Source organism: Lampetra fluviatilis, chromosome 12 (assembly GCF_964198595.1).
Source record: "Lampetra fluviatilis chromosome 12, kcLamFluv1.1, whole genome shotgun sequence".
NCBI classification, from domain to species: Eukaryota; Metazoa; Chordata; class Hyperoartia; order Petromyzontiformes; family Petromyzontidae; genus Lampetra; species Lampetra fluviatilis.
The window spans coordinates 14,861,899-14,888,026 of NC_136286.1; the positions used below are offsets into that span (position 1 = coordinate 14,861,899).

Genomic DNA, 26,128 nt, shown 5'->3' on the forward strand with positions numbered 1-26,128 from the left:
ATGTGTATATGTACAGCTCTCAATATGTACATTATTTTACAAATATAAAACATTTCTTTCTTGAACTGATGAATATCGAACAATGGCGCAGTGCTGCCAATCACATTTACGAATGTACTTCGATAGAAGTACATTCGTAAATGCCATTAAAACCAATACATGAAAACCAGTGAGATTCCATGTGTAAACAACCTTATGGAAATGTACCATATGATGGAGGCGTGACCTGTTCGTGTTCACACTTCAAAATGAATTGATTCGTGTATCCAGTACCTCAACACTGACCTTAACTTAATATAGAGCCCAAATACAATTCCAATTACCCATAATCATCTCTTAAACAATCGCAGTATTATTCCCACATCACACCGATGCATGGATCAAATACAATGTTCCGCAACTGCTTCACAAACATACAGATATGCAGACAGTACATGTGAAACACAATCCGCTGAAACATTACATTCTTCCCAAACAGCATCTGTTTAAATCACAGCCTTGGACTGATTTACACTTTTAGTTTCATCAGCAAGGCCCTGCGATGTGTGCGTGCAATTGCTCCATCAATAGAGGGTGGTAGACAAAAAATGTACGTGGGTCATTTTGCTGATAAATAAATCGTTGAACTTTCAGCAAGTGGATGTAAAATGGGAGCATTTTTGTTCCATGGAGCGGCGCACATGGCAAGATCTATTCCCAGTTCGGAGACAGATATTCCAGCTGGGCTGGAGGCACGCTACGACAGCAAAAAGGGGATAGCATTGCTCTCTCAAACCCCCTCCCCCTTCTTGAAACACGCCAGCAAGGGCACAACGAGTTTGGAGTTAGTAAGCTCTTGGTGTCTGATTAACAGACCCCATCATCTTGGGGCACCAGATGATGTCGAGGGGTAAGGGGGCATACATTGCAGTGTGTGGATTAGGGAGAGGTTTAAATGCGAGTACAAAACTGACCTGAAAAAACCCCCACCTCAACGCAACAGCCTCACAACCTGCTCTTTCTTGCAGGCCCTGGGACAAGCAGCCGTGTGACTTAGCCTACGTGCGCCTTTAATTGGGGAAGCACAAGACTCCAATTCAATCACAAGGGGTGATCTGCCACGTGATTTACAAATTCTCTTGGCTCCGAATAGCATTAGGCTTTTTTTTTCACAGAATATCACTTGTGCCGCACGTGAAATGCAGTCGAATTTCAGCAAACTTGCGAGACTTTCTGGTTGTGTATACATGCCAAGTTATTTTACACACACCACTCATGTGTCCGTGCATTTTCTCACCGTGGTTGTTTTGATTTGAATTCAGAGGTTGAGATATTCTCATGACTAATTTCAGATCAGCAGGAAGATTACCAACGAAAGGGGGGCACATGTGGTCCATCTGGCTCGTTAGGTCAGGAAACCAGGCGAGTGGGAAGGAAGCCAGAAATCAACAATTGCACAAGCTATGTGGTCCACCAGAACGGGCAATACTGGCTTTGTATAATCCCAATCAATTAGTTCCCGGGTGTTTTTTCAAGTTTGGACCATGACACTGAAGCAGACCGCGTATATTTTTGACAGTTCATACACCTGCAGTATTAATCAGGGCGGTCACTGGATTTGAACTGTAAACCTTTGCAACAAGTGGTGAGCGCGCTATCACTCGGCCATGTCAGTTTACCCAATACTGTATACTATTCGGCAGTTAGCATATTAATAACTTGATCAAAATAGTGGCTGCCCAGACATTCTGAAAAATAATCTGGGTAATATATTTCAATGACATTTTGTGTTCACACCTGGACATTCACACTTGAGATTACTCTCAAGTGTGAATGTCCAAAAAGGGACACACAAATTTGGCATGTCAGAGAATGAGCACAGTTGCCTCGAAGGTAGCTGGTACTAAAATTACAGTATATGTACATCATGCAGCACTGTGGATTCGATACGGTTCGTGTTAAAGCGAAGTGAAAATCGAGTCAGTTCTCGAATATCGGTGCTGAAGGAGAGAGGGTCCGGATAAAATAAAAAAACAAAGATTTCACAAGTCATGTATAAATTAGACGATAGAAACGTATTGTATACCCATGGAAAATGGAGGTGAAGCCCTATCATGCCATCTGTTATTGTTTCTTAACGTAATAGCAGCTAATAAGACAACCGTTCCATCGCATGTGTAAAGATATATTTTTGCAAGCACGGTTAAACCTCAATCCAGATAATCTGCCCACAGAAAATCGAGACTTAACTGCACTCACAGAGAGAAACACACAAAACAAATCTGGGATGATTGAACTGTAAAATTAAATTTGTATTTCACAAAAATTAACACAAAGTAAACATACAATGCTGCAACTTGACTGTGCCTTGCAGCGGGATTCATATCACAATTATCCTGTACAAGGATAATGGGGGATTAAGCATTTACAGAGGCATTAATTCTGGCCTCATTTGCACAAACGACAGTCGCAATCTAATTACGCGTGTGCGAGAGAGCGGGAAGCAAGCGTTAAGTGGCGGAGTCATCACTCCGAGTGTCATTGAGGGGAAACCCATCGCACGTAAGAAGCTGGAGGCTAATATTTTTTAATAGTCCAATCCAACCTCCCCTCAAGAAAGGTGTGCCAATTAGACCACACACTAACATCAACAACAAAACTGACCAGTTTGAAAGGCACACAATTGTGTTTGTTTAACACGTAGGCTTTCGCGACCAATATCATCCATCATTTTTCACAATTGTGTTCTCTTCTCCAATCTACCATCACACGAGCCGTATAATTAAATGCTGTTAAAGTTCATATCTATCACCTTGTCATTCTGTGAAATGAGTTTGATTGAAACAGAATGGGTTCATGATTTTTGTTTGACATGCCAGGTCACGTGCCTCCCGAGTAACGCGCATGCACCACACGTGGCGTGGTAGAGTTTGTGTCGAACGTGGCGAGGGAGGCCCCCCGCAAGTGGTGCGGGAAACCAGCCGAGCGCGGAGTGAGTGGCGCAGCCGCCTCTCAAAGGAACATGTCCTCAAAGTAGTCTTCAAACTCATCCTCCCTGAAACAAACAACACGATCCGTTACACGTTGCACCTTGCGACAGCCACTCGAAAAATCAGGAAAGAGTTGTAGAGACATGGCTCATGACAAACGTATTACAGTACAACAGACTTGTCACGCGTGATTCCACGGGTTAATAATAGGAAAGCTGCCATCGAGTTTATGCCGCAGAAGCCTACAGTCATAGTACAGATTCGCAAAATTACTCTCCAAGTTACGGAAACTAAATAAAATGTTAACTTGACGAAAAGCGACCATGACTGAAAGTAATGATTGAGATTACATCACTTTTAAAAGACCAAACATAGGATTATTTGGAGTTACTTTTGAAACCCATCAGTCAAAGGCATGATTATTGTTGAAATGTAACCTTCGCAAGACTGGATACAGCACGGTCATACCAGTACAGTTAAATTAACATGGGTAGAGATGGGCTAAACGGGTAGAGAACGATAAAGATGGGTGTAGATGTGACACGTGGGTACAGATGATGACGCTGAATGCCATAGCGTGTACGAGTCACGGGGAAGTAGAGATTTGTACAGACCTGCACTTCTCCTCGGTCTCCTGCACTGGGCCCTTCCAGTAATCGGACTCTGACATCTCCTTGGGCTTCTTGGGCTCCTTGCTTGCTCCAGACCCTGCCACCACGTACACAGCGCGGCATGTGTTAACGTTCAGAAAACAACAAATGCAGCCTTGTGGGCGGGATGATCAATATGGTACACATAAAAACCTGGCTGAAGGTCAGGCAGCTGACAAATACTGTGAACCCAAGGCCTCAATGGTACTGGCTCATTATTCTGACAAAGCAAAAAATAGAAACTCTTAACGTAGGCCATTGTGAGTTTATTTAGTTTGACAGAACCCACATTTAAACATTACTTGCAATGAAGATGCAATACAATATAAACGTCCCTGCAGAACTATATATTCAACAGGTTTTCTGTGCAATAAAGATAACTCATCAGTTTAAAAAGGCAATGACTCAAACTACTGAATTAAAGTGTCAGCAAGAAGACATGTGTAATGTTTAAGAAGAAAAATTTGTAACTCTATCATCTAACAAAAACAATACCACCCTCATGCCATAAAGTGTCAAGTAAATGCCAGCTGGTTAATGATCCAGTATAATCAGAACACAAAGCTGTTAGTCATGCCGGTATTATGGAGAAGCAAATGAAGTTTGCATTTTTAAACAGAGTATTATAGTACGAATACAACAGGGATGAAGACGGTTATATTACCTTCTGCCACTGCATCGACCTGCTGTCTGCTCTCATCCGAAGAAGACCCTGAAGAATGGAAATACGGGTTTAAATGGCACTCATCAGAATCATTAATCATTGAACATATTTTGTGAGGATTGTATGAATATACAAGTGTTTAAATTCCACGGTGAGTTGGCGGCATGGGACTTATTGCACGGTGTTATGATACAGTTAAATACCTCCTCGAATGGATTCTGATGCTGGCCTATGCCTCCCTGAGGCTGAATGAGCTGAAATCGGCATCCGGTAGGAGTGTGTTTGGATTGGTTTTCCTTGCACAACAGCTCTTTGTTTAACAAGCAACAACTCCTAACATTTTCTGGATCAATGGGCTATCCAAAATGAAAGACTGCTCCCACATGTGCCATTGTGAATAAATGCGTGTGTGTGTTTGTGACGAATGGCGGCTGTTGTTGTTTTTGACGAATGGCAACTGTTGTTGTTGTGAATGTTCTAGAGAGTTGGCAAGTCACAAGTGTTTGGGGACTCACCCTCCTCATCATCCACGGTGTCTGACAGAGTCCCCTCTCCGTGGTGGGAGCGACGCCGCTTCTCCTTACGCATCCTCCGCTCCTCCTCCTTTTCTTCCTTTCTTTTCCTCTTCACCTCTCTCTTTCTGCCAACGCAATGGATTATTAAGTAACACATTCATTTATTTCTGTAAAAGAACTCGAATGGGCATTTAGTTCTTGATAAGGTAATTGACAGTTATATTTTACAAAAATTGAGAATGAAAGTGCAATATTGTATGCCATGCCATACCCTTGCACATTGTGTCAGTGTTTAATAGGCACTTAAAAGCAGATTAAATACTTTTATAAGTGTCTGGCAAGCAATCCTGTGTTTTTATGGAACGTTTTTAAGTCGCATTAAATATGTCTTAAGGAAGCAAATTTGTATTGGTCACAGTGAACACTAGGGGGGTGCGATGTCCATCAACAAGGAAGTACAATGACTCCTCGACTTACGAACAAGTTAGGTTCCAGAGGTCTGTTCGTAAGTCGATTTGTTCGTAAGTCCAACTTTACATCTGTCAATTCTAAATATGTTGTATGGCATATACACTAAACACGGGGAATGGCTTTAAACGTTGGATAATCTCTTGTAGATGCCACTGGTTCCTCATGTTGTGCAGATGTAGCTGTCACCACCGCCATCTATTGCCCGGTGGTTGAACTTACGACTCTAGGTCCTAACAGGCAACTGGACATACGGACAGGTTTGTTCGTAACTCTGAAAGTTCGTAAGTAGAGGAGTCCCTGTATGTTTCAGAGCTGACATCAGCAATTTTACCGGCTGGACCACACAAACAGAGGAACCAGCCACTATCGCGGGGGGGGGGGGGATGCAAGTTTAATCCTTGTTATGCCAAAGAGAAGAGAAAGTACACTCTCATTATATCAGCCCTTCGAAGTTAAATTACATACTGGTTGCTTTTATTTTTACGCGTTTTTATCAACATTTTAAATGTGTCATCTACCGTAGGGTGGTGACATTGATGTCGAGTTATAACTTCCAAAAGGCTGTCGGATGGATGAATCATGAAGCTACTGCTCTCATTACCAAAACACTGAGAACACCACTGAGTGCTTAGGTATGAATCCTTGGCCTCAAACCAAAAAATGTATATGGGAAGTTGATCACGAAAGATAGCATATAAACCCAGAGCAAATGGGTTTTCTGCTCAATTTAGTTCAGCTCCATTGTGTACCTTGATATTTCAGACATGCAGTGAACAAACCACAAAAAATTAAATAAAACCTGCAGGAACAATTTGGGGAACCTCAGCTGATGTGTTGTTAAACTACCGTAGCCTGGTACGGAAGCACGCACACTAAACTGCAAGATGCACAATAAAACAACGCAATGCACACCATCATTGGAACATTGAAACCGACACCAATCCCCTGGCGCCCTGCTCTGCTAAACATTTTGCAACCAAATATCCACAGAGACATCGTGCAAACTGCAAAGGAGTTTACACGTTTTCTTACAAATAGCAACCACCTACCCATGAAGCAAGACCTCAACAATCAATGCTCATCACAAAGTCAATTCCCACTCCCCCTTCTGGGACCGCGCTGCAGTAACCATTCTAGAATCTCACCCGTACCTGGAAGAACGCTGCCGAACAGAGTGGAACTACGCGGATGTCAAGGATAAACACCCTCTCATTCGAGACGCAAACATCAAACCTCATCCTGGCATTGGCATTCCTCGAAGACACTGGCGGAACCATTAACGGTACATCTTGTTCATGAATGGAAACTTCGAGACAAGGAAGGCACAGTACGATCGAAGCCATGCAACTCCTGCTACGGACCATATAGTAAAACACTGGAGTCTACGCTCCTTCAATGGAGGAAGAGCAAAACTACATATCTCTTCTGAAGTCCTATCGTGGCTAGCAGACCTCAACAGTGGCATTTAGCTCCTGAATGTATTGCCATCGTATGCTAGGATAGAACCCAAAAATCTGACAAGCACGGTTGATTGACTAAGAGAGACCCCCCCCATAGACTACTCAAGTAAAGCTCTATGATGTCACTTCTGGCTCTTCTAATGGGACACGGCGTGGCTTTACCAGTGCAGAAGGGATCTAGCGTGCAGTGCTGTTTCTCTCTACGTACAACAAACTTCTTAAACACGCACTTTCTTCACTGTCAGAATCCTCATCAGCCATGATCAATCCACTGCTGGATAAAGACTTCCCCCAAGTATGAAGTGTAAGAAGTCAAAAAGTGACACAAACTGGTGGTGATGTACACAGCAATGGTTCTATTACAAGAAATACAACGCGTGCTTGTAGCTGTGCCATTTCAGGCTTTGTGACAAATAATTCAGTGTTGCCAAAAATACAGTAATTGTTTCTCATGAACACAAGAATGTGCAGCGAGCACATTTACAGGGATGACTTCATATTTACAACAAGTCCGACATAGAATTTACCAGCAATGCTAAGCTATGCCCCCCCCGCCCCCAAGCCTTGGGCAAACAATTTACATATCACACAGACTACGTCTAAGGTTTACGTGATTTTTTGGTAATGTCTACATTAATGGGATAAAGCTAGCTGGCAGGACATACTAATATACTATCTCTGCGAGCAAGGGCAAAATAAGCCCATGTATGTTTATCAAACCAGCATGGTGCTTGCAGGAGGCTGACATTTGGCACTCACTTGTGATGGTAATTGAGTTTGTTGGAACACTCTGGGCAGAGTCCTGAAAATACACACATGAATAGACATGTATGGACACTCAAAACACAAATGATGCCAAGAACGGCCCGAAGAGACATGAGTGTGTCCTGTTTGGATCTAAGTTTTTCAGTCCATCTCTATCAGGCTTCATTTAACTAGCTGTACACTTTAATCACATCAGGGGGTGTTAGCCTGTTTAGCTGCTTTGAAAATCCCACAAACCCCCGTTAAAGCGAACTGTGAAACACATGAAACACGTTGACGATTACAACCATTTTGCTCCCAGACTAGTGGGGAGAGCATGGCCCAAGTGACTGTATGACACTCGTTTAGCAAGGGAAGCCTCACTGAGTCTCATGACACTTCTTTTACAGGAGAGTCCAGCCACGTGTTTCACAGTAGGGGACAATCAGTGCTATGTATATTCCAAATGAGTAATTTGTGGGTAATTCTTTTAAGTTGGCAAATGTGGACCAAGACATCATCACACGATGGCCTGCTCTTGCAAGTGACGTCACGGGATCATTATCGTCCACTGGGACTCAAGGCGGCGTGTATTTCTAGCTATTACACCCACACTATTACTCAGGGTGGCTGTTGGAATCGAGTGGCGGACCTCTGCATCAAGCGCTGAACGTGCTACGACAAGGTCATGTCAGTGGCCGTGATGACCTCTGTGAGGCCCATAGGCCTCCTGTGGCCTTCTAACAAGGCCCACGGCAAGCACGTGTCAGAGGCCCTTTCAGTTGAGTAGCACTTCACTCACCCAATGATATGTACTTGACCATTAACCACAACTTTTAACAAGCACAATATTACACGGACCTAAATTACCTTGACTGTAAGGTACAGAGCCTCGTCGTGACTTATGTCACCTTCAAGATCACAGTAGAGCAAGTGAACCCACAATATTATCTGTTTAGTGCGGGAATAATATTTGTTTAAACAAGCAACCATTAAGGCTGGCATCACAGCCAGCCACAAGTATCCATCCAGTAATGATTAGTGCACACAGCACCAGGTATTGATTTTAAGGTGAGCTGGGTGGCTGATGCTGGGTTAACAACACCACGAACATTTTTTCTAAATGGAATCTTGAATGATGAGATTGTAGTGCAGTACATTAAAGACCACACTAGTGGTGCAATTTCACGCTCACCAGGAGAATCGCATTACCATACTACGGGCACTGCAGTGGTGAGGGAATGTGTATGTGTATGTACGTGCTGTGGTAGAAGTAAGGCTGTCAGAGTATGTTGTGAGTTGTAAATAATATTCGGCTGCGTGGAAACGCGTACTCAGCTTGACGAGGGCGTTCTTTTTCTCGCCAGCCTCCACGTAACCAAAGTTCACCTCCCAGCTTCTCAGGCCCTCCGACTCCTGGCAGCGCTTGTTTCCACACTCAAACTGCCCTGCAAATGTCAGAGGCACATCGTAGATGATTGTATGATGACGAAGCAGACAGTGAGGAACGACAGGTCACCCATTAGTTTTGGGTATTTTTTTGTAAACGTAGTGTTCCGGTTAAGGAATTTGACTATCAAACTCACGATCAGAATATTCGCCCGGTGAGTGATTAACTCAACCAATCACCCATCTTAGATTGATGAAACAGGTACCAATGTGAGAACTCAAAAGAGGTTGTCTTCTGGGGAGAGTTGTTCCCACCACTGAGTCAGGGCCACCAACATAAATCAGCACCATATAATTGCTACTTTGAGCAAAGGTGCTTTTTGACTTTTGCATTTTCAAGTTTCAGGTTTGGGCTGTTACGCTGGAAGACAACAGTCACCGCAGTCATTACGAGACCAGCTCACGACAAGAGTGCGAACTCTGCGCAGAGGTCCGAGGGAACAGAACCATCAACTCCATGCAAGTGGGGTCACAGTTTTGACTTCTAGCTTCATGGCAAGCAGGACCTTAATTGTTTGTGCTTTCTGAATTAAAATGTAAGCTATTTGGTGCATACAAGCCAAGGAGTCAAATTTCCCATTCACTTTGTATTCAAGTATAACCACCAGTGATTGCGAGGATTTTTAAACTATGAGTGACATCGTTAATAATTACATGTTGCAAAAAACATTGTTTCTTTATAAGATAATCCAAACGATTGCTTATCCCACGCACAATTTGAACCCAGGCTCCCAGAAGTTTCTGGCTTAATACCATTAAAAGGGTCTTTGCCTCTGCAAATTCCAATCCATTATAATAAATTATGACAGTTTTCACAGCAAACGAGATCACATTTTCATGACACGTTTCCTTGCATTGTTCACCGCTGTTATTTTTTCCGCTTGTACTGGGGACACTGCCACGCTGAATTCGCATGAGATAAGAAAAGTGAAAGGCTGTTAATAAACGATATGCCAGAAACAAAACACTATTTCCACAATCAGATTTTCTTCCCAAACTCTACTTTCCCATGTTGGATCATACCCCCAAAACACAAATCTGACATGAACAAGCATGACAAAAATATTTAACGTTCTAGTGATTACTCAATGTTTCATTAACCACAGCAATGAGTGGCTACCCATTGTGGCCAACATTATGGCAGCAAATCTCTGGTGGGATACCACAACATCAAACTGGGAAAAATCCGAGGAAGCGCAAAACCTCGCCCGTGACACCAAGCCCTGCTCGACCCTCTGCCTGAGATCCCTGAAACCAATCTGGGATCGCCGCACGAGACAATTGGGTGAAGTGGAGTCAAGTGAAGACCGCTGGCGAACGCTCCCGTGGAGTTCTCCCGAGGTTCCTCATAAAAGCCTCGGTGAAGGCCCCCCCCTGCTGCTCTACACGGCTTTGTTCTGCCAGGGAAACCGTGGTGGCTCCATCAACCCACTTCAGAGCAGCGACTGCTCGCTGCTGCTGCTGCTGCTGGCACCTCTTCCATGAGTGGGACATTGCAGACGACCCCCCACGGTGCGGTGACCACACAGTGGACCGCATCACGAACGGCTGCGTCGTTCTACGCCCGTTCTCCGGGGGACTGCACAATACCAGTCGCGCTACTCCCAAAGCTATCGCATGAATCACAAACTTGAACCTGGACTGATGATTTACACGCACTCGCGAAAAGGAAAAAAATCCGTGCCATGGACGAATAATTGCAGGTCTGCACTTTTACCTTTTTCCTTACCTTGAACAATCGATTAAGCCCCATATATTAAACATTGCACATCAATAGCCATTTGTTTGCGTATGGAATTTTTTTAACCTTATTTAAATAAACAAAATTGTGGATATTGATCAAGTGCGCGCGTGACCGATACTAGTGATTATAATGTAATCGAGGTTTCTTTATGTGGATTGACTTGATTGACCTGTGCATGTACCTTCTCATGACATACACTAGACTTGGGATAAAAGCATATCCCTCGGGAGAAAGACCATGTGTGCTGATATCATGTGTGCTTATATCTGAAGTGGTGTGCTTGGATCGCAAGTTGCCCTTGCCCCCCCCCACCCCTCCACTTGTATGTCAGCACGTGTAGCTTATATCAAGTGTGCTTATATCAAGCATCTATTGCACTGTATAGTCATATTATAGAAGTATTTTTCACGTTTCTGGTTTGACTACATTTTTGTTTAACGCTAATTATATTCGCATAGCGGCCGGGAACAAAAGGAGGCGCGAGAGGGTTTTCTTTTGCCCTCGGAGTAATGAGGAAGATATCTGGCACCCGTGTGCGAGCATCCTGCAGCTGCTGCTGCTTTGGCAGAGCCCTTTTTTAAACGGTAAAGTGCGTCCAAATATTTGCACATGCCGACATTTTACGAATTTGACATCACTTGTTGTTTTTTGGCCACCTCGTAATACCACAAGGTGTTGTGTCGTGTTTATGCAACCTGTGTGCCCAGGGCTAATTCCGTCGGGGTGTGTTCAAGAAATAGCATCTCTGGAAATATAATTTCCCTTTTCTCATATGAACCTCTGTTTGCTATAGGCACGACATTGGTTTTTATATGTATAACTGTTAAAATGGCCATATTAAACACAGTTAAGATTAACGAGATTTGAAGTTTCCGTGACTGTAGGGATCCCCATACTCTTTGGTTCTTTCGGTAAAGTCACGTAGGTATAAGCAAAAAATTACTTATTTTATTTTTTTATACCTACGTGACTTTACCGAAAGAACCAAAGAGTATAGTTAAGATAATATTTGATCAGTTTTCCTTTTTCATAACTCTGTAAGTGTATTAACCATTGCTATTGTTTGTTTTTGCACTTAAATGTACTTCAAGTATGAATAAAGATTGCGGAGAAGTTACCAAACTGAAATTTACTAAACATAAGCCTGCCACAAGTATTCCAATTTTTGCCATTCTAGAGTCTATGAGACTTATAATGCAGGTGTTGTCAGAGAAAGATGATTTCATATAATCGCTATGCACTCTGTATCAATTGCATTACAACTATAATTATTATTGTGAACATTAATAAGTCATTGCGCAAACGCAATTCCACACAAATCAGGGGTCACTGTACAATCTTGTGACGCTTTTCAGTTTGTTATTGAGAAAAAAATGTAGCTTGAACATCAAGTAGAATTCCCAGCCAATGACATCCAATCAGTCAGTGTTTGACTCATTATTGAAAAGGATCAATGGGCTGTCCTTCCCCCGCACCTCAGATTAGCAGGGTGAGCTACGTACGGTGCGAAAGAACTTCAACTTACATGCACTCAAGAACGAAGGGGGGCAGTTGTTGACCTTTAGAGGAACTCAAGAGCGGAGGCCTTGAAACAGAATCAAGATAGGCCTTTGCAGAAATGCCTCGCAAGAAATGTCATCACACGACTGCCATCAGTCTCCTGCTTAATTCAATAAGCGTCAGAATCTCAGAAGGGGCATTCTTACACGTGTGCGGTCACATGCGCATGAATGTACTCGTGCATCACAAGCTCCACGTTCCCATGTAACCCAATGTAAGGAATTCCCCAAACTATTCACACGAGCTGTCCAGCAGCTAAATAAATCCTTCAGTGAAAACAAAATCCGTAATCCTCAGCTTACACAAACAACACTTCACGCTCAAACACACATACCGGAGCAAGATAGCTAATCTCCCCATCATTAAGCCTATTAGTTCGCAAAGCGCCCGATGCCTTTAGCCAAGGCTCTGCAAACAATACTTAAACCCTGGGTTTGAAAGGAAAAAGAACATCAGAATTAATCTATCTCATTAGTAAATGCTGCATTATGCACACACCAGCTGTTTGTGTAACGGCAGAAGGGGGGGGGGCACAAAGACTGTTGTCACGCCCCCTGCGGTGATATAACGACTGGTGCCACGACTCGGGTGGACACTAACACACACACTAACACACACACACACTAACACACACTAACACATACGCGCTCATGAGCTCGTTTCACTCCATGAGAAAGAGTAGTTGCGTCGTTATATTACCCATCACTTTAACACGGAGACTTTCGCGACCATTATTATACATGAAAGGGGTTCCATTAAAGGTTTTTTGAGGTTATATCGTGTCAAGAGAAATGTGTCGTGAAACCCGCCACCACCCGAAATGTAAACAGAACGTGCCGTTAAACCCGGCACGTTCTGTGTATGTGACAAACCTTACTAATTGGCTGTGTCGGATTGTGGCGGGTTTATTGACACATTTATATATACGTGATCTAACCCAAAACAAATATTATAGATATTATCCATAATATTCTTTGGGTCTTTCGAGAAAATCCACGTAGATAGAAAAATAAAAAAAATATATCACGATGTTTCTATCGCAACACAAGCAATCGTCATCAGGTGAACAAATATAGCGGGAGAGCTGCTGAGGCAGGAAAACATATAGCTTGTGTTGCGATCGAAACGTCGTGATATATTTTTTTCTATCTACGTGGCTTTCCCGAAAGACCCAAAGAATATGAATTCCTGCAGTCACGAAAGCTTTAAGTCAAGAATTATCAATCATCTCAACACAAAAATTACGGGGGGGGGGGAGGGCGGGGGGGAATGTGAATCTACCCCACCTAAATGCCTTCAAACACAGGGCAGAATTTGTTCCTGGATCTACTGTGTGTTGCTTGTTACAGACAAACCAAACACACCAAAAATGTGAAAAGCAAAGTCAATGTTGAAAATACAACAGAGATAAAATCATTCAGTAGAACGTATGCAAGCTCCACTGATAAAACTAAAGTGGTGTATTCCGAATAATGATTAATATGACCATGTGACTGCAATGAGCTGATTAAATTATAAGTAAAAACTGGAAAAACAGGAAAATTGGCTTCTAGGCAAGTAATTATTCACTTCCCGTTGATTCGAGGAATTGTCACGATTTAGGGACGCGAATTTTAACTCCAGCATTCATTCCATTTCAACCGAGTGGTACTGTCTTGTTTGATGTCTCTCGTTTACTCCATTACCCCAAATATAAAATAGTTTGTATATCATTTTCATGACATTTGAATAATCAATTCTTACAACCCTGTATGTACTTTGAACTTCTTTAGCACCGTACGTAGCCAACCATGATTTGATGCACGTATCAGAATAGATTTTAATCCTAGAATTGTTATTTCTGATATGCCTTATTCAATATCTTGATACTGACAAAAGGGTCCCAAAGATATACAACTGCTTAACTATTCATGCTTTGGTGTTTGCATTGTCATTGTACTGGCTTCCAGGATACAAAATAGAGTTGAGAAATGAAGCTAGGCATAGCGTTTACCCACTGCCATGTGGGGAAGTAAGGTTGGTGGACCTCACCATTATGTGCAAGACACACACCCTGCTGGGCAACGAGGGACACGCATGGGGCAGTGCAACAGGCAGGCTTCTGACAAATCTGTGTGGGATTTGAGTGTTTGCTCCTCATGCAAGTTGGGACCGAGGATAATTGCTCCCACAATGAAAATAACAGAAAGTTAAATTGGCTTAACAACCCTAGCACGATAATCCTGACTCGTCTTGAAGACTTGAGAAAAGTTTCCTGGTTATAGGTTTTAAATTACTGGACAGAATAGTTACATAGTATTATTATTATAACAGTTGTGTGCAAGGGAAAATTAACTGTGCATGAAAACGTATCCGGTATGTTTCGATGTTAAGTGAAAGAAAGAAGGTTTTCTGCAAGTGTCTAGACCATGAGAGGACAAAGACCACCGCAAAGCCTCTGGCAGACTAAATAATTCACATTTCGACCCAACTACGGACACACGTGTTGAAGGCGGTGGTGGACTTATCTGCAACACCACAACTCACCATGTAACTCACTGAACTCAAATACTGCAGCTCGGAATTTTTTTTATAAAAAATAATCCATAATTATTACCTACAAGTTGCATTGGAAGAAAAAACAAAACATATGAGTTGTATTTAATATTGATACACTGAAAGTTGTAAGCGATAATTGTCACTCGTTATCAATCACCCACATGCCCGTCTCATGCAAGAACAACGCCAGTGTTCAAACATGGCCAATCAACAGCAAGTTTACCCAGTAAGCACTTAACATGTCCCATGCTATGGGTGCTCTATTTTCAAATGACACAGCACACTCATGGAAATAAACCATCCGGCGACAACACTCCCCAAGTGTTTGACACCGTGTGTTGAATTGGAAGTAACATTGTGGAGGGATTTTACTTGTAATTACAATATATTCCCAGCAGAGAGCGCACGGTGTCTTTTGGAAGTCAGTTGGAGCCAGAGATCGGCAAACAAAACAAGAAGTGACATTTTTTTCGAATTCGGTAAAAAAAAATCCGCAATATTTCACGGCCTGAACGCGCGTGTTGAACACGAGACGGTGGTCCTGAATAAACATCTTCACGAAGCAGCCCTTAAAGAGCCGCACGCAGCTCCAGCGCCACAGGTTGACAACCCCTGGTTGGGCGCAAACGTTTTTTTGAAATACAATCCAGCATATCATTATCCACCCACCTCGGATGCTTATTTGGTGAAGACCCAAGACACATTCTCTTCCCGTGAATCACCCCTTCCCCCAAACAACTTCTCGACATAACGCGAGCGCCAGGGAGCAATACAAAGAACGGTTCCTCTTTCAGTTCCCTTCTTTCCGCTCCCCCCTGGCCATGCGTCGTAAACACGCACGGCCAGAACCAGCGCGAGTCAACATCGCGGCTGGTGATGTCGATTTTACTCGTTTTTAGTCAATCAGAAGAATACTGCTGTCGTGAAAATGTACTCGTAACAAATTTAGTTAACTACCATTGTCACTTAAAACATGTAAAGCCTATACTGCTTTTGGCATGCACTAATCAGATTAATGCTATTGCAAAACAATAACAAAACAAAGTATTTTATATTCTTGGTTCTTTCGGTAAAGTCACGTAGAAGGGAAATAGTTAAATAAACAAATACACATTTCTCACGAAGTTTCGATTGCAACACAAGCAATTGAAACGTCGTGAGAATTTATTGTAGATGATACAATTAAACAATTTATTGTTTAATTTATTTTATTATTTCCCTTCTACGTGACTTTACCGAAAGAACCAAGAATATGAAGCCCTGCAGTCACGAAAGCTTTAAATCGAAATGTATTTTATGTGAACGGGATAGAAACGAGACCTGTGTATTCATGAGCAGATCAGGATGCATTAGTTGTAAAATTGTCTGGCAAATTTTACAACTCATGTAACGTCCAAGGTCTGCTATGGTAGAATCACATCATCTTGACTTAAAAAAGCTTATGTAACTGCAGTAATTTATATTCTTTGGGTCTTTCGGTAAAGTCAAGTAGATAGGTTAAAAAAACAATAGAATAAACAAAAAAACTACAACGTTTCGATCGCTACACGATCCCTTGTGTTGCGATCGAAACGTCATAGTTTTATATTTTTTACCAGTCTACTTGACTTTACCGAAAGACCCAACGAATAGAATCACATCATGTTCATGTTTGTCACCAACCTCTCAAGTGTTTGTTTTAGTCGCGTGTTTGCTCTCCTCTACCCTTCAAATGACCCCACCATCAGGACCTCCTCTTCCTTCATGACAAGAACAATGGTTTCATACCACACACTTTTCAGACATTCCAAAGGGCTCACACTATAGAATTCTTCACATCTTCCGCATACAATTAAACAAATAAAGGAGTTGTTACATTGTGCAACATTATTATATTCTGAATTTGTGCTTTGCAATGGGCACGAAATACACTTTTTCTACAAATGTTGTATGTATGTTGAATTTATTTCGCACCGTACGTCGCCAGCCGTGGACAACAAATGTCACAGGGTCTGTATCATCTACAGCATCATCGTTAATTCCTTGAAGAGATTAAGAAGCGGAATTATAATTTAACTGTTGTTTTCAATAGAAACCGACTCAATGTTGAATAGGCATGAGTCAAAAATTCGTTTTATTAAAAAAATCATAAGAAATGTTTACCTTTAACACTAAAGTAATGAACAAGACAGCACAAATGAGTCAGATAAATGAGAATCAAAATGAGTAAAAAAAGAGAAAAAAAATTCGAATCCTACGTAGAATTGTGACCCTGAATCACAATTCATGGAATCACAGAGAAAGAACTGGAAACATGAACCATGACGTTCCTAGTAATCGATGCTCTTCTCGGACATTCAGCTACACAATAATAATAACATAATTATAAAATGGCAACAAATTTTACCCAAAGATAAGTTATACAGGTATAGAAATATTTACCAATTTTTAAGCTAATTAATGCATGCCAGAACAGCCATGGAAATAAACACAAGCAGAGCCATCTCATCTAAGTAACTTGATGTTATACGCATACTAATATAATAAACATTACACTAAAAAGAATTGGCAGGTCAAGAGAGGACCCCATTGCTCTCGCTGCCTTCCTGCCTGTCTGTGGTTTCCTACCCTACTGAATCGTCCTCTCTCCTTCTGAGCACGAACGAAAACTGTGCGCGTTAAAGATTCTTCATTATTATTACTTTCAAGCACTGTTTATGACAGGGCCACATTTTTTTTTAACCATCACATCTATTCATATGCAAGGTGGGGCATACATTACGTGCCCAAGCTCGCTCCTGCTTCCACCTATTGGGGCAAGCGGATGCTGTACCGCACTGCATTTTGTGATGCAAGCGGTGTGACAAACGTACCTCTTCCAGAAATGACCTCATTCTCTATTCTCCAGCGCATGCCCACCTGCAGGGTACAATTCCATGGATTAACAACTGCAAAGCATTGAAATAGAAGAGGCCAAAAATGATGACAGGCGGCTGTCGACTTACCAACGATTTACGTTCTCGAGACCCGCTCGGAAGTCGATTTGTTCGTATCTCAAAACTCAATATTTAATTGTACATACGATCAGTGTCATGAAATCTGTTATGGTTCATCAACAAAAGGAAGCATTGTTAAACTCAGAAATAAGAATAAATATGTTACAATTGCATGTAATACTTAAATTTGCATGTAATACTGTAATAAATACTGTATAGGAAATACATAAATGTTTTTATTTTCGAGCCTGCGCTATTTTCTATCTGCTGTAACGGGTTTCTCATCATTTAAACGAGATATGAATTATAGTTTCTGGTTTACACCCTGGGGAGGATATTAACTTGTATACATCTCTGGATTGTCAGCAACATAATTTGCAATCTAAGCCTGCAAGAACGATGCATTGACCATTCTGCACTCCCCAGGAACAGAAAAGGATAACGTTGTTTATAAATTGTCCTGGTCTGTTTATGTTTCTTTCAGAGTTGAATAAAATGTTCCTCTGGATGGAAAGAATTGGCCTGAAAAAATAATAAAGTGCCATCTCACTTATCACTACAGGATAGTGACTTTTCTTACACCATCAGGATGCTCATATATACAACACTGGATTCATCAGCCTGGCAGCTGCTGGTAAGGCCCGAGCTGGTATCATGGGATAGGCTCACGCATGACATGTTCACCTTGTTCTCTTTGTAGCGGCTCAGATCAGCTATGCAGTACTCCTTGAACATCTTGTCATAGTACTTCTTGGCAAGCCTCTTTTCCCTGTTGAATAAACACACAAATACATGCAGGGGCACGCACGTCCCACACCAACAAGTGCAACTCCCCTAAACGATCTGTCTAAATTGTAATTTCGGTTAAATTGCACTGTGCTCATGCCATTTGGCCCAACTGCCGGTCGAGCATGAAATGTGCGTTGTGATTGGTCAGAGCCACTATTAAAGACTTCAGAATGAGATCGGTTTGGAGAGAACGGCAGTTTTAAACTGCAGTTTTGAGTGTTTCCTAGGGCATGCGTACTAATGGCTTTATTATCCACGTGACTCGCATGCACAGAAAGGATGCACGTGCACCGAACCATGGTGGGAATTTTTGCCAAGGGCATTGTTTTGATATAGTTAGCCAAGGGTATTATAATAATAAAGTTGGATGTAGTTTTCATTTGTTCTGACATTAAGTAATATAGTAGCTTTAAACTCAGTGTGACTGCTAGAGCTTGTAAATTTCCACTAAAATCGAATACTGCATATATTATAGGCAAATTCCATAAAGCGTGGCATATCTTTTACACACATAGTCACATTCCAGGAATCCAGGTGTGTCACAGTAGATAGCTTGGCAGTGGTTAATCGTTTAAAAATCCCAAGTAAAATGTGACACTGAAATTAACTTGGAATGAGGTGCAGTCCAACATCTTTTGCAAAATCACAGGTAGCACAGCCAAGAGCACACCTGAGATAAGATCTGGAGAAGACGTGAACGCTCGTTACTGAAGACCGAAAGGAACGTTTCCTAAACTATGACTACAAGAATGGCTTTTGCCATAATGATGTCTCTTCTTATGTCGGGTCAACCAGTATAATTTGTTTAATTAACATCCTGGGGAAAAGTTTTAGCCCGTAAATTTCTGAAAATATATACCAGAAAAAGGCTTCTCAGCTATTGACTCAAAGAATTTCTACTCAAGGAGTTGTTCACCATAGAAGGGACCAAGACTGCAGCAGTCAGGTTGGAATTATAGAGGGTCTCCATTTTCATATTAACGCCTGGCCTTCAACACAGAGCAACAGAATAGACGTAAAAACTTTCTCAGCTTCTGATGTAAACAAACATCTCCTTGACTGAAGCAAGCACCATCAACCTGCCAAATCGAGCTCTCCTTCTCACCCTGTCCCTCCGTTTCCCCTCCTGCTGCTGTGCGCTGCTTGTCACCTCAAGGCACTCTCGTTGGACAGAAGCCATTTCCGGCTACAGCGTGAATGATTCCACCGAGGAGAAATACATCCGTTTGAGGACATATTTTCCACTAACTGTCATGGATTTTTGCAACATCAGGGTCTGAGTTTGGGCAGCAAGTGCCGTAAAAAACGTGGAAGTAGGGCAAGCTCGACAAGCAGTGTTACCAGGTCATGTCTCTCTCATCCTCCTCTTCCCACAGGAAGCGATGATTCTCCCGGATGACATCCATGTCCGTCTTGTCTCGATCACTGCACCCATCGCATGCACGATCACACACAGACCAACGTAAAGCAATAAACTCTTCCTCTAAACGTAACACAACTTACATCAAATCATCAGTACAGTCGTAATTAGAATCTATGACATTTTTTTACAGAATGTGTACAAAATATAAAGACTTCATTAACAAATGTTACATGACTGGGGGGAAATTGGGCAAGAGATGAATGTAATGAATAAAACAGAATGAGAAGGTACATACAGCTGTATTTATAAACTCTAATGAGGACACAACCAGTGCACAGGTGTCACTTTGTTTTACTGCTGCCTGAAGGAACGGCCACACTTTCAACTCTTTTGAGTTGGTGATCTGAACAATGTACTGCAACGGATATTCAGATCTTCAGAATTTGTGGTCTTGACCAGGCTGAGAGCACTGTAAATGCAATTTGGTAGTCACATGGATTGCACACAAAAGCATGATGGGAGCTGTATCTTCCTGCTGTTTGTCAGCACACCTTTGCATGCTGCTCATGGCTGTTATAGCATTACATGCCAATGAATCCACAAACACTACTCAAACAAGACAAATACACACCTGACCCGTTTGAAATCCTCCCTCTTCCCACCGTAGTAGAGCAAGTAGTCGTTGACAAATTTCTTGTGTCGTGAAAACTTTGTGGAAAGTCATGGATAACACGGGCAGATGTGTGCACCATACAATATCGCAAAAGCAGCAACAATACCGTTCCAGAGCAACAAAGACAGTCGCCACCTTCATTGACGCGTTGAAACGGCCACGTTCAACTACTTTAGGCCCAAGTGTTGATTCAGGCTCGTGCTATAGTGATTATCCTATTGCAACAGTTACTAATTTATTACATGTATGAAAATTACGTAGAATAACATGTAATTATAACTTGTTTTGTTATTACGTGGCAGCCCAATTAGTTTCATTAACTCGTATGAGAAGGAAACACCCAGGAAAACACACTCCTCTTATGCAGGGACATTATTTTATCGATAATATAGCTGCACTTACTTTTCAAATTTTTCATTTTGGGTTTTTAAGGAGAATCTGGAAAATAGGGAATGGAGGTTGGCTTACAGACCGAAATACAGGACTAAAGCCTCGTGCCAAAAGTCATCTGTTTATGCACTAAGGCTCAGTCTGAAGCCAAAAGGAGGCTTGTGTGTCTCCGTGACTTTGAAAACGGTCATGTCTTCAACACAAGCTTTGTTCAGCTAGAGAACCACAGAACCGTTGAAAGGGGTCAGTGATGTCACCACCTCATTTGAAAACTAATTGGCCCAAGTTACAAAACAAGCTTTAGCAAATAATTTTAACCCAATGTGTTTACCTATTTATTGTTCAACCATTCAACCATTCTCACATTTAATTTTACTCTGTAATGGTGCCATCTCCTTGGCTAAGCGGGGATAGGAAGTAGAGATGTCTCATAATGTTCATAGGAAATGAACAAACCGGCCTGGAGCCAACCTAGAGTCAGCTTGGCATTATACATTTTATGTTGATGGAGATAGATGATTAAGTCCGAGTCAAATGGTGAATTAGCCTGGTGAACTCATGCTGGGGCAAATGCAGGAGAAGTGTGGAAGGATACAGCATCCATAGCGAGCAACTGTGTGCGCTGATGCTTGGCCTCCTCCCTGCAGATCACACAGGAACACGATTCATGCAAAATACGGCATGTTAGACAAATCGTACGTGCAAAACTCACATATCTTAGACAAAAACAAAGCATATATACTTACATATATTTACATATGTACAAAACACATACACAGATAAAAAAAAATACGCTAAAGCTACTAAGCCTGTTGTAGCAAACAATGCCATTTGACACACGAAGAATCGTGAAAATTACTATCTCCCAAGTGTGATTGAACATGATGCATTTCTGACAAAATATGTATTCGACAAGCCTTATATGTTATGCTGCTTAAATATAGTTTCGACTAACAATTGTCTACACTTACCATGTAGGGAATCATAACATCAGCCATTTGAGAATACTCTTTGGTTCTTTCAGTAAAGTCACGTAGGTATAAAATAAAATAAATCACGATGTTTCGGGTGCAACACAAGCGTCCGTCATCAGGTGGGAAAGCATGATCTGCTGCAAAGGCAGACTGTTTTAAAAGGTTTGAAATGGGTGTAGCCTTAGGGTCATAAAGAAGTGGCTAATTTATCACATTAACATCACTAGCCCCGGCCACTTCTTTATAACCCTGTGGCTACACCAATTTCAAACCTTTTCAAACAGTCTGCCTCAGCAGCAGACCAAGCTTTCCCACCTGATGACAGATGCTTGTGTTGCGCCCGAAATGTCGTGATTTATTTTATTTATACCTACGTGACTTTACCGAGAGAACCAAAGAGTAGGGATTCCTGCAGTCATGAAAGCTTCAAACCATTTGAGAATGGCTGGTATGCACCGGCACATGCACACAAATCATGTCTGCATTGTACTAACTCATAATACAGGGTGCTTCAAAAAAATGTGAACACTTCTGAGAATTTGCAACAATACCACAAGAAATGTGTCTCCGGGCTCTGGAGACAATGATGACGAATAAGTGGAGACTATTTGACTTTTTGAAGCTATTAACATACATTTGTTATCATGTAAAATGTGTATTATCCGTCCTTTTTCCATTAAAAACAATAATCCCATGTAAGTGTTAACATTTTTTGAAGCACCCTGTATACCCAAAAGATACAGACCACCCCTTTCGTCTAAATAGACTGTTCTCAGCATCTCCGATGGCCATCCTGTTAAACTAGTTCCTATGGAGGCCAAAACCATTAAAACCCTCATTACCTATAGCCTCTCTTCTCATCCCTATGACTGCGGCTGGGTAAAGCAAGCAAAATCAATCACCACGAGTATGCATGACTAAACAGTAAGTCAAATGTAGGGTCACTAGAAGGCAAAACACAGTGCACTCATTTTCATACCATAATTGCCTTACAGCCAAACACATTTTAACACGAGCAAATGCATTATCACACACACTTGCACACCAAGTGACGGAACGCGATAGTATGTTTTCAAGAGGCACAGAGCTGCGTCTCTCAGCCGGGGACCCACCTGTCATTTTCCTGTGCGGCAAAGCTTTTGGGTACAAGTTTGCAGTTGCGATTCTTCGCAAACGGCTTCTTGAATAAAGGATCATCTTTCTTAAGCCTGAAAGACAAGACAGTACTTTTTGACATGCATCATTAGGAGTTTCATGGACTAAAGCACTGAATAAAGTAAGAACAGGATGGATTTTACATATGTACATAAAACAGGCAAGATAAAAACAAGTAGCAAAAGGCAGTGATGAGAATGAACAGTCAAATATAACACCAAAAAAAACAATTTCAGATGCAAAATGACACCCAAATCCAGGGTGTCATTATGCATGTAAAGGAGTGAAACAAAATAGGAAGATAATGCAAACAATTATGGCAGTGCAATCCAGGGCAAATTCCAAGGGAAACGCGAAAGTCAATGTATCATGCAGTTAAACTTCAAAACAGGACTTGGGGGTCATGATAAGGACAAGCTGCTGTTAGCAGTTAACGATTGAAGAACAAGGGCTATGTCTTTAAAAAGTGAAGACAATGAAACTTAGTAATAGGTTTTCACCCTTTCAACTGGTACAAAACTGACACCTTTATACAAGAGATCATGTTTGCAATAACCACAACACAAGCAGTCAAAATGCAAACAAAAAGAAACAACTCTGATAATGATATGCACTGTCCTTGAAGTTTATTGGTCCACACCCGAGACAGCTTTTCTTAAAGCCTAGTCTCCATTGGTGTTGGACCAGATGACGCCAAAAGGCGTACAACTCAAAAACAGCGCACTATCAGAGTATTGAGAGTTCGGGGTAAGCATTAACACTATGAGACCTCCTATACCAGTGGCAAAATATAGTAATAGGTTTTTACGCTTTCAACTGGTACAAAACTGACACCTATCATTATCAGAGTTGTTTCTTTTTGTTTGCATTTTGACTGCTTGTGTTGTGGTTATTGCAAAACATGATCCCTTGTATAAAGGTGTCAATTTTGTACCAGTTGAAAGGGTCAAAACCTATTACTATATTTTGCCACTGGTAAAGGAGGTATCATAGTGACAATGAAACATATTTACATTCTGTAGATTGCAAGTGTTCAGGCTGATAACCCGTGCCACTTAGATCAACAGAGTAAATCGTTTTATAAAATGTGGACAACAAATAGACATATACTAAGTAAAACTAAATAGACATATAGGTACTAAGGAAGATATTTGGCCAACCTGCCTTCCTACCTTGTGCCCATCTATAATGCCCAAGCTGCCCATAAATGCCCATCTCATGGCAGCAATCATGCATGAGTTGGCATGGGGTTTGTTAAATAGTTTGAAAACATTTATATATTCTGCATAAACCTATGCTTCGGTATGATCGATGAAACAAGTTTTCAATAAATCAGTTGCACCCCATTTTAAACTCATATGCAGCAGTGCAACACACAATGTGAGTCCAGTTAAGAAAGTGTGTCAAATGCTGGCGTGTTTGTCATTTTTATAATTCATATATAAATACAGCATCTGCATGCACCGCATGCTTTTTGTACTTAGTTTGCTTTACTTCCCCCACACCTCCGATGAGCATGGTTGGCTACGTACGGTGTGAAAGCAGTTTGACATACATACATCGGTGTGATAATATTCTAAATCTAAGCGCAACTATTTCATACCGTCTGGGGTCCTGTCGTTCAGATGGGTCCACTTCGCTCCCACACTCGCTCAACTCGGAGTCGTAGCCGCATTGCGCCTGCCAGACACACCACCAGCCCAGCTGGATTCATCCATGCACGATTCACTGCCTCCTAAACATTAATTCATAGATTGATGACACGTAGAGGCCGACCGAAACTGAATTTCTGGTTTAGACCGAAACCAAAACCGAAAGTTTAAAATTTACTTTCGGCCGAAACCTAAAGTATGCCGAAAGAGGCGATTTGCCAACTTTCGTCGCCGAAACCGAATTTCGGCCTCTAATGACAATGAGTTTGAACTAAAACGTTACATTAGAAAGGAATAAGACCGCGTTTTTTTCGTTTAAAATCATGCGCCTAGCATGGCTCATTTGTGTTGAACAAATCCCATAAGCTACACGGTCAACGTCAGAAAAACTGGAGCAGTTTCAACATTCAGTGCCTCATCAGCAGGTGGTCAGTTCTTCTTGAATCAATGTTGGTGGTAAATTGCCAGATGCTGGAGGCAAGGAATATAGGTCCAACTGGTTTGATGCAAAATCACATACACTGTACTGTAATATGTACAACACTAACTCCACACATTGTCGTTAGTCTTGGGTATCTTTGGAGTTGTTCGTGGTGTTGCTCAACAACGCCGCGTGCTGAAGGCGATGCTCTTTTCGTGTTTAGTCGCTAATCTACCGATGTAAATGTACAACTACCGCAGTTTAATCACGAATGTTACTCCCCGAGTCCCGGCAAGGTGCCAGTGGCGGCCTAGCCGCGGCCTCAAGCGTCGGCCTCGCCTGAACGCGGCTCCCGTGGGCGTGAAGCGCTTTCAGTTGCACGAATTCACCACCCTGCGATGAATGATACCGACTCGAGATGAACGACACGTTCGGGGAAACATCTTAATGAAGCTAATTAGTGTCCAACAACAACCGCGAATAACGACAGTGCAGTTAGCAGTGAACAAGGCTCGACTCGGGCCTAGTAGCCGATTCCAGCCAAACACGCAACCACAACACGAAACCAACCACAGCACCGTGTGCCTAACGAGCTCCTTAATCCACAAGCAAGCTATAGGGAGGTAAACACAATCGCGGTTGCCGAGAGGACTGCAGCGGTGGTGAAAGAGGCGAAGGTGAGGCCCGTACGTGGAGGAGGTTGAGGCTGTGGTGGCTGCTCATGGTGCCGCTCTGCCGAGTCTCTGCGATCTTCACTAATCTTCACTGCCACACACACTCTCGGTTGTTGTTGTTGTTTCCGTCTTCTTGCGAAAGTTCGACGACGACGATCCGGGAGAGATTCGTGAAGCCGCCGACTGTTTTATCTAAGGGGGTGGCGGGGGGGGCTCAAGCGGCGGCGGATGACAGCCGAGAGACGCTCGCCCACCCGCTCGCACCCGTGGGGTTCAGCGCCACGCTGGGGATCGTTGA

At 42.2% G+C, this 26,128-nt stretch overlaps 1 protein-coding gene across 1 annotated transcript; it reads right to left on the minus strand.

The window, feature by feature from the left end:
* Window positions 1-667: 667 nt before the first annotated feature.
* On the minus strand, window positions 668-26,128 carry LOC144935216 (protein FRA10AC1). Its single transcript, XM_078861738.1, has 14 exons — window positions 25,847-26,128; window positions 24,687-24,763; window positions 23,041-23,136; window positions 21,550-21,595; window positions 20,523-20,599; window positions 19,870-19,953; window positions 18,424-18,508; window positions 17,617-17,662; window positions 8,808-8,921; window positions 7,489-7,531; window positions 4,799-4,923; window positions 4,284-4,331; window positions 3,584-3,677; window positions 668-3,034 (listed from the first exon to the last, which is right to left on the minus strand). Exons 1-14 carry the CDS (start codon window positions 25,877-25,879, stop codon window positions 2,992-2,994), a joined length of 1,011 nt encoding a protein of 336 aa, XP_078717864.1. The 5' UTR covers window positions 25,880-26,128; the 3' UTR covers window positions 668-2,991.